This window comes from Pygocentrus nattereri, chromosome 15 (assembly GCF_015220715.1).
Source record: "Pygocentrus nattereri isolate fPygNat1 chromosome 15, fPygNat1.pri, whole genome shotgun sequence".
Taxonomy (NCBI): Eukaryota; Metazoa; Chordata; class Actinopteri; order Characiformes; family Serrasalmidae; genus Pygocentrus; species Pygocentrus nattereri.
The window spans coordinates 33,048,063-33,058,273 of record NC_051225.1 but is presented as its reverse complement, the minus strand read 5'-3'; the positions used below and the strand labels follow the sequence as shown (position 1 = coordinate 33,058,273).

At 38.7% G+C, this 10,211-nt stretch overlaps 1 protein-coding gene across 1 annotated transcript; it reads left to right on the top strand.

Moving 5' to 3' along the window:
• The first annotated feature begins 583 nt into the window (after positions 1–583).
• Positions 584–9,396, top strand: LOC108430143 (complement factor H-like). The gene is made up of 9 exons (XM_017702437.2): positions 584–691; positions 832–1,032; positions 1,826–1,931; positions 2,012–2,088; positions 2,285–2,476; positions 3,586–3,777; positions 7,810–8,001; positions 8,184–8,363; positions 8,883–9,396. The coding sequence occupies exons 1-9, from the start codon at positions 625–627 to the stop codon at positions 9,077–9,079; spliced, it is 1,404 nt and encodes a 467-aa protein (XP_017557926.1). The 5' UTR covers positions 584–624; the 3' UTR covers positions 9,080–9,396.
• Positions 9,397–10,211: the final 815 nt, after the last annotated feature.

Genomic DNA, 10,211 nt, shown 5'->3' with positions numbered 1-10,211 from the left:
ATGCCCCAACAATCATCTATTGGAAAGTGGGTACACCCTTCAGTTCTACACAGTTCTACACAGTTATCATCAAACACATTAATTATTTTGAATAAACAGTGGCCAGTTCGGGTTACAGCACAACTTTGATTAAAAATTAAATAAAAACATAGTTGTTCTTAGGGGTGGCCCATGGGTTTGTTGAGATTTTATAATTCGGCCCTTTTAGTGGTTGAGTTTGGTACCCCTGGCCTAAGTAAAGGCTTAGCCCCCTAATCATATCTCTAGCGACACCCTGGAGTAGATTTTTAAAAATCTGTGGAATTCCTCTTAAATTTGTTTGACGTCATGATGTTTTTTTTTTCCTATGCCAAGGATTCATCATTAAATAAAGTAAATATCTTTTTTTCATTACTGTAAATTGTGCTGGTCAAGTTGTACAGAGCGTACGAGACTCGATGATTCACAACTTGAGCACAAATCTGCTCTTATTTCACAATGTTCTTATCTTGCTTTACCTAGTTGACCTTGTGTTTGTACACATACAGAAGGGGAAGGGCCTAAACTGAGATATATTAACCCTGTTGAAGTTTGTATAACGAGTGGTCTCCTGCTGCTCTGAGTAAACGGACTGATTTTGAAATAATGCAGTCAGGCTTAGTTTTCCTGTGTCTTTCCTTCTTTGCCTGTGTTTGTACTTCAGCCCATGAAGGTAAAGCTTTTGTTTTCATTCACTGCATTTAACACTCGTTTATAGTTTACTGCATCTAATTTTATTGGAATTGAATGTCACTAAATAGTGTGCATGAAACGCAGGGTAACACTAATATAATAATGAATCTACTGTAACAGATGCTGATGCAAAAGCTTGTCCAGAGACGCTTCCTGTAGTGGAAAATGGAGAGGTTTCCCCAATGTATTTGAAAAGTAACTACACTGAAGGAGATAGATTGCTGTACATTTGCCCACAAGGTTATGTTTCTCTGGGAAAAATAATTTTCGTTTGTCAAAAGAACCAGTGGGTCAACAATCGAGACAATGCCAAATGTTCACGTGAGTACAGTTTCCACATGTGATGAATATTTCTGATGTGTTTAATGTTGACTTAGTAAGACAGTGAGTTTACTGCCTTCCAATGTTGATAACTTGACTGTTTTAACATGACTAGGCTGTCATTAGGTTGTTAGTAATTGCAACACCTATTGTTATTCATCTTCTCCTTCTTCATTTTCTTCTTCTTCTATCGGATATTTGTCCGCTACTTCATCCCGCAGTTTTTTGAGATACCAACACCATTCCATATCAGGAATGTATGTTCTGATCGGGAATGGTGTTCTTGAACAGTTTTTTAATTTGACATACGGTTTTCATACAAACATCTTTTAATTTTTTCTCATAGGAATGAATGGGGTAGAAAATTGCACATCCATTTATTGTCCTTCTGCTCAACCACCTAGCAACTACCTGGGATACCACAGCAACTACTGAGCAACACCTTAGCAATCACCTAAAATACCATAGCAACTGTCTCGCAATCTCCTGGAATACTAAACCAAACACCTAGCAACACCATAGCTATAATTATATTTTATATATATAATTTTTGACTCAAATATATTCTGTATACTATAGCCAATGTTCATAACTGTCCCCTTGTGTGCCCAATATATCAAACTCCTCCTAAATTCAGCAAAGTAACAGAGATTGTTCAATAAAATACCAGTGTGTTCTCTATAGAGGACATGTTAATTTACTTTTACTCAGAAAATCAACAAACCATGTCCTTTGACCAGGTTGTCCAAGACTGAAATCAATAAGTTTGTTTTTGTTCTTGAAACATCACCAGGGAAACGCTGTGAGCTCCCAGCAGACATACCAAACGGCCGCTATGTCATAGTCAACGGCACTGACTTTGTGTATGGAGCTACTATCAAATACATATGCAAAGAAGGGTGAGTCCAGTCAGTCCTGAATGAATGTGGATACAGCTCAGCCCTGCATGCTGCTTCTTCTTAACTGAGGTTTTTTTTAGCTACCAGATGGTGAGTCGGGTAAACAACAGGACGTGTTTGGCTGGGGGGTGGGACAACCACTTACCTGAGTGTGCAGGTAACGCAAATGTCAAGAGCAACTGATGGGAAATATTCACTGGCCTTACAGGCAACGTGCAATTTTATAGGCCTTTTCGATTTAAAAGTATGATTGAGACGGAGTTCCACTATTATTCCACATGTCATCTGCATCCAAATTATAAGAAATTCTATATCAATAGCCAAGTCAATTAAAATAAGACTCTCCCTCTTAGAGTTGTCATGCCCCCTACCTGAAACCGAGAGCAATGTCATCATGGATGGACTGCTTGATTATGACACCACACTGAGATACGGACACAGGATACAGTTCACATGTAACAGTCCTGGACTCAAACTGGTGGGACCAAAAGAATCCACATGCCAAGAAAATGGGGAGTGGAGTGGTCATCTTCCTCGATGTGAAGGTAAGGTTTCACAACATGTGTTTTGACTAACAGTGATGGCAGCAAAGTGATGATGCATTCGTTGGTCACTGGTCATTGTGATAAACACATTCAGCCTTTATGCTTTAGCGTTAGTGCATAATGTGAAGTTCACTGGATTATGTTCTCTGACTAAAGGTACCTTTGATCGTCCCACCCCAGTGACAGTTTCATGCCTTTTTTTTCTGTGAATGTGGGAAGCAGCCATATCAGATCAATTAATTCTGTTAGGCTGCATTTCCATGTTGGTGGTAGACGGACAACAGCAAACCAGATATCTCACTGTTTTTCCAATAGAGCTGCAACGGAAAATTCTGCCACTGCCAGTGGCGACATGGGCTTCAATTTTCACAACTTTTGTCACCAACTGCAGCAGTGAAATACACCAGATGTTGATTTTTTTTTGGGTACCACAAATGCCAAACATCTTGTTGTTTAATTCCAGACAAATCCAGCATTATACAAAAAAAATAAGAGTACAGAGCACCCTCCTTCCTTTTTCCTCCTTAAATAAACAATCCACACTGCAAAAGGTCTGAAGGTCCTTTCCATGCCTCACAACACTCAACGCTGAAGTGGGATTCTAAGAGCCAGATTCGCCAGCCCATTGTTCTTATTTTCCCGTTCCTGTTTAAATGTTGCAGTGGTTACATTCTGGTGGGACATCAGTAACGTAACTGCTACACCATTTAAGGTGGAACTGGTCAATTCAAACAACATGGGCCCAAATGTAACTGCTGCATCATTTAAGGTGGAATGGTGGTCTCTCCAACGTTTTGCTCTTTGCCTTTACCTGATTGACTTGTTTCTCCTTCCTCGTGCTTTTGTTTCTTAACCATCTCACTTGGCAATGCATGCAGTTCGACACATGGCATAATAAATAACTGCTTCTTAAAAACACACAATACAAAGGATTAAATAGCGAACATATTCTGAAATTTTTGGACTGATTCTAGATCATCGCCATAGAGGCATTTCTGTGGCCTTCACTAGAAACAGCATCACTGGTGATTTAGAGTCAGTCCTGAAACGCAACAGCACCAATGTTATTAAAGCAAAATTGATTTCAGCTATTCTGTCAACTTCTTCAGAGGTCACGTGTGAGCTCGAGGAGCTCAGCAGCGGAGTTTCCGTGGTTGGGCTTCCAGAAGAATATGCACCCATGAAGTACGGGCACAAGTTACAGTTCTACTGCTCTCACCGAGAGACGGCTCTGAGAGGACGTGATGAAGTGACTTGCTCAGCAGGAGGAACCTGGAGCAGCCCTTTTCCAACCTGTGAAGGTAAACACATCTCATATATTAAAGAGCCCAGAATCCTTCATTTTTCTTGAGTCTCAAGGTCTATTTGTGTACCAGAAGAATGACTTTGTAATTTTCCAACTTCTTTATACGTTAGAATTAAACAGACTGGTTTCGTTACTGTGTTGAAGTAAGACTTATTATACTGTATGTAAGTGACCTTATTAAGATTAAGGTTAAGTGACCCTTATTAGTCCCACAACGGGGAAATTTCACCTCCGTATTTAACCCATCCGTGAAGTGAAACACCACATACACTCTAGTGAGCACACACACACACACTAGGGGGCAGTGAGCACACTTGCTTGGAGCGGTGGGCAGCCCAATCCGCAGCGCCCGGGGAGCAGCTGGGGGTTAGGTGTCTTGCTCAAGGACACCTCAGTCATGGGGATCGAACCGGCGACCTTCCAGTCATGAGGCTGGTTCCCTAACCTCCAGCCCATGACTGCCCCCAGTTTAAATTATTAATTAATTTAAATTATAGATTCATTTAGATTTCATCTTCTTAACTCTGATATTCACACGGCTTTCATACTTCTTAGTATTACGACACCGGCTTGACAACCACATTCACTTTGGAACACAGATTAGAGTGATATGTGCCCAAGCAGTGATGGATGGATGTATTTTGCCCAGTTTTGTAGTATCCACATAGGCCAAGGGTCGCGATCCAAATGTTAAGAAGAGCCATTTGGTCCTTTCAACAAAAATCAAACCATCTTAGGAGACACATCTTGGCTGTAAATCTGTCTCAGTATGTGCTGATGTACTAGTATAAGATACAAATATAATATTATTGAAAACGCAGACTTGCTCTGCTTTAAGCTTTAGCTCGTATATAACTGCTATTCTCGCATCTCTGGCTTAAACACTTCACCCGAAAAGTAGAAGAGTTCCTTGAGTCTCCTGAAGAGTCTCTCAATGTTCGATATTTTACGCGGCTGAAGTCACTTCTCGTTGACCAGCTTCTTGTCCGAATTTTCCCGTTCCACCTTAAATGGTGCCCGAGGCGCCAGAATGTAATGGCTACGCCATTTAAGGTGGAATGGGAGAATTCAAATGAGAAGCTGGTCAACGAGAAGCGACTTCATCTTCACAACTTTTTAGTGTTTGACAGTTTCTCGCTACAAATGAACCGTGTCTGGAAACCAGCTAGAGTGATTCTAAACATAAATAAGTCCACTCGTCTTCAAATGATCCATTTTCGGCTTAAATCTTTCTCTTTTCCTTTTTCATTAGCTACTAGCTAACTACACGAGAGTGCTGTCGTTGCTATGGTGACCAGCAGTCTGTGTGCCGGCCTTCAGAGTTAAAGGGTGAATTAGCAGTTGTAGGCTACATTAACTCCAGCGTTCACGACCATTTAGTGTTAAATCTGTGTTAGAACTATCAGCAGAGCTTCATGTTACTGCAGTGGAGGGTTATTTCACTCTGCTGGGGAGTCGCATGTCACCGAACCCTGGTATAGGCAAAGAATGGTGTTGTGTACAAAGCAAAAACCACTCAGATACAACAGCAAGCCTTAAACAATATATTTATACTGACGAACAGTTATGTTCATTGCAGATAACATAATATGGCAAAATATGATACTACCGATGAATATGAGTATTGGTTATAGATCTGCTACTGCTGTAAAGTTTAAGCATGTGTGGTACAGACTTTTACTACATTCTTTTCTCATTACTTTTTCAGTCATAACATTGGTGTAGTTCTATGTACCACAAACAATAATAATTAATTTTATTATGACCATATTCCAACCTCTCTTTATCTTTTATATTTATATTGTTACCATGCCCTTAAGACAGGTATATGTAAATATCTCTGTTCTGATTGGCTGCACTGTATTGCGCCTCATTCAGAAAGCAGTCTGGACAGAAACACTGCTTATAACCTTAGTGTGAATGAGCAGGGCTAAAATGCTGTGTATGTCATTGTGTGTGTTTTTTTAACAATAGAAACAATAAATTAAAAGGTTTTGTTGCAAAATGCATAAAAAACAAGAAAAAAAAACATATACTTTGCTGGAAGCGGCTTACAAGAAATATCAATGCTAGGATTAATATCACCTTTACTCAAGAAACAACGTCCCATACAGTCGGGTAGCCGTAAACTTTCCTTATTCACTGTGGGTGGGGTTAACCTGCAGTAGGCTAAATTGGTATATATACGTAAATGCATTGTTTTTTGACATCAAACTGCCCTCACAGATTTTGCTGTTTAATTTTCATACATGGACTATATAGATTGAGACATGAATGATATGTTTTGAAACAATTAAAGTCGCCATTGATATTTATATCTATATATATTTCAAACTCTTTGCTAACACTTTATTTGGAGCAGACCTTTGTAGAAGATTAATAAACTCTTAACAGAGTGTCAGTAACACATCAAGAACATATCAGTGAAGTGGTAGCAATGAAGCATCTGAATATACTGAAGTAAATGTTTTGTAGATGTTCTATTGATACATTACTTAAACTAACCCTAATAAGTAAGTGATACTTTTTTGATCCCACAACCGGGGAAATTCCACCTCCGCATTTAACCCATCCGTGAAGTGAAACACCACATACACACTAGTGAACACACACACTAGGGGGCAGTGAGCACACACTTGCCCGGAGCAGTGGGCAGCCCTATCCACAGCGCCCGGGGAGCAGTTGGGGGTTAGGTGTCTTGCTCAAGGACACCTCAGTCATGGACTGTCGGCCCTGGGGATCTAACCGGCAACCTTCTGGTCACAGGGCCAGATCCCTGACCTCCAGCCCATGACTGCCCCAATGTGCCCCTAATATGTTTGTTATTGAGAGTCAGTTTGTTTCAGAAACTTGTTACTGAGTATTTGTTTCATCTAAAAACCACTAAAAAGTGTCACCAGCTCTTTTGTTTAAAAAGAAGTGTGTAAATTTTGTTTTTCCATTACATGGGTCCTGTAAATAGTTTTTTCGTGTATCTGTACTTTACTGAAGTTTTTCCATTTTGGGCACTTTTTACTTTCACTCCACTGCATTTCAAAGTCAAATATCTTACTTTTTACTCCTCTACATTTGAAATCTGTCGTTCTTTTTGGTTTCTGTCTGTATAAAAACATAACGTCACAACGAAAGAAGTGCAAAGCCAGAGCACCAATCAGGGCACAGTGGTCACTTTGTTTAGAGCTGTTGGTCATACCGACGCAGTGCAGCATGCGGTTCAACGTCAGCGCAGCAGCGTAAAATTTTGGGAGAGTCTGTTCAACATAAATGATGAACTAACCTAACTTTGTGTAAATAGAGCACAATATAGAAATATGTCCACATATGCAGTCGACACTGATGCGGCTTTTTTCTGAATTTCTACAAACACCATTTCATTTTATAGTAAATTAATTTGGGCTGGTTTATGTTTATGAACAGAGGCCTACAGATCAACATAGTAAAGGAAACTCATTTGTGATCCTGAGTTTAAAAAAAGTTTTTAATTAAATTTGTAACTAATTTGTAAATAAATCTTAAACTGAAACTTTGCTTGTTTGCAAAAAAGTTATTTCAGAGCCACTCGGTTCTCCCTGAGGGAAGACTAGTTAATGACGTTCTATTAAAAGACTGGTTTACCAAGAGAGACACTGGAGTACTTTCACCTAAAATGAGTTCATGAAGCCAGTCTTGTTATAAAAATGATAACAGGACATCAGAGCCAGAATTACTCTTTTAGTACTTTTGATACGTAAGTACATTTGAAGGTAAATACTTTTGTACTTTTATACAAGTGGAGGTCTAAAGGGAGGAACTTCTACTTTTACTGGAGTAATATTTTACTCTTTAAATCAAGTACATGATTTGTGTACTTCCTGCACCACTGTCTGTAACTCATGATACTTTGTGGTTATGGTACAATTATTTGCAAATCAGGAATAATTGTTATAAATGAAAAAAATCTGGAATGCTGAACAATGACTGTGTGAAAGCTGCCACCTGTTTACATAGTGGAAAAAGTGTTTTGCCTTTTGTCTCATTTCTTCCACAGTGCTTACCTGCAAGGAAGGACAGCTGGATAATGTGAGAATTGTCAGGGGAGATCCTGGCAGAGCTCCACCATATAAACCTAAACATACCTTACATTTTCAATGTAGCTATTCTGACATGATTATGATGGGACCCTCATCAATTACATGCAGATCAGATGGAACATGGAACAGCCCATACCCTACATGCATAGGTAGAAATTCTTCAAACTACAAACACATTGTCAAGATGTTTTATTGTCAAATATATGTTGTAAGGTTGTTTCCTAAGGCTTGCACAGTACTGTGCATAAACAAAAGTACATTATTCTATGCATTAGAAAAATGTATCATCATATTAATGTTATTATTGTATAATGTGTGTTTGTGTTCACAGACAGTGCTTGTGGTCCACCACCCAACTACAGATTTAGTAGACTAACCAGTACCCCACAGGCCCGTTATGAGCATGGTGAAACAGTTCAGTATACCTGCCCGAGATACTACATTATAGAAGGGAGCCCCTATGCAACCTGTAATCAGGGAACATGGACAGGAGGACATTTAAGGTGTTTAGGTAAGTTAGTAGTGATAAGTTAATGATCAATCATACATTCAGATGGGTAGAATTAAGCCTAGATATCACCAGAAACTCTCGGAGTGCATTTATCAAAGTATTAAAGTTATAAAAGTGCAGTCGCAGCCTAGTGGCTCAGTGTTGACAGTGATGCTCTATGCACTGTTATACAAGCGGTTTCAGTGGAATGTCATTAATGTAAATGTAAATATGATTATGCATGTAAATATGATTATGTTGTTGTAGGTTGTGAAACTTGAGAGAACCTAAAAGCTATGTAATATAAAACAGCTAGGCTAATATCATGACCAACAGCTTATTCAGTATTTCATAAGGTGCAAATAAGAAATGAAAGTGAAATTCATGTTGCTGCATTGTTTATTCATCTCACTGCTTGATGTGAAGACAACAGTAGTGTTTGTTTGTCAGTATACTGCAATGTGTAACAGTGTTAGTTAAAATGGTAATACATAAAAATAACTCTCAACACTCTTTGCTGCATGTTAATCTCTGTTTCAGAACCTTGTATTGTGACAGAGGATGATATGGATGACAGGAAAATAAAACCACGTTCCTACAGGAAGGAAACACTAACGATATATTCTGGCTACTATTTGGAATTTGAATGTCAATATCGAAGGCGAGCAAAAACAAACCGTAACTCCTTTATGCCGCAGTGCAATAATGGAGTAATGTATTTGCCTCTTTGCCAATAGTGTACCTTAGGCCACTAACACATGTTGGTGAAGTAATTAACCTTTTAAGTCTGCAACCAGATTTACAAAGACTAGTGAAAATCTGACTTGTGTTTATTCAAATCTCAGAAACAAGCAAATCAGACAGACGCAACATTAATGATTATACTTAAGAGGCAAATTATGAAGTTAAGAAATGCATTTTTACCTGTTTCATTTTATACTGATTATTTGTACTAATCATCTTGTATACATGCATACCAGCTTGCTCTCTACTAAGTGTTAAAATGATTCATAAAGGAGTTAAAGAACACCAATAAATTTGTTTTGGATATTCAGCTGTCTGGTTTATCTGCTTTTCTATCTGCTTGGAATGATCAGGTTCTTTCTGCATTCAGTGCAGTGAAACCGAGGACCAAAGATTTCACAAAACTTTTATGTAGGCCAATTAATTTTCATATCTTACAGAATACAAATCTGGTTACATTGACAGTTGAGAGTTTGGTACATGGAACTAACATACTGTGAGAACCTTAACACTTGTCATACACTTTCATATAAAAATCCTGCCTTTGCAAAAGAGGATGATAAGTGTAACTGCAGCACCATTTAAGGTGGAATGGAAAATTCTCAAACTGGCGGATAAAGCCAACTTCAGCTCGGACATCTGTAACAGGATCCTGGACAAGTTGTTAAGTTTTCTCTGCATATTTTACTGCGTATGCATTTCACCATGTGTTTGAAATGTTTACTGCAACAGACTATCTTTCTGAATAAATACAAACAAGTTTTACAAATTAACGCAGACATAATGAGCAATGAGATTATATTTTCCAGGAAGAAGTAACATTATCCCATTCTATTTTGACAGTAATTAGCATGTGCAAGTTTTAATGGGGGGCCCAATGCCACAGATGTGACCTCAAATATTCTTTAAGGGGAGAGTTGTCGCTGTAACAGCTGTTCAACATGTGAAAACAGTGCCGTCCCCAAGCAACTATACGTTTGATAAATTCAACCCTTCATCCTCTAAAATGTACATTCATATTTCTGATAAAGTTAAGGACAATATGGCTTGACATGTTTACGCTACATTTGAGATGTCATATTCTGTGTTGACTGCAGAGTAGAAGTCTGATTACTGCCTGACTCA

Coding starts and splice junctions, on each gene's coding strand:
- LOC108430143 (XM_017702437.2), top strand. CDS start 625: ATGCAGTCAGGCTTAGTTTTCCTGTGTCTTTCCTTCTTTGCCTGTGTT. Junction 1,932..2,011: donor AAATACATATGCAAAGAAGG/GTGAGTCCAGTC, acceptor GGTTTTTTTTAG/CTACCAGATGGTGAGTCGGG. Junction 2,477..3,585: donor TCATCTTCCTCGATGTGAAG/GTAAGGTTTCAC, acceptor CAACTTCTTCAG/AGGTCACGTGTGAGCTCGAG.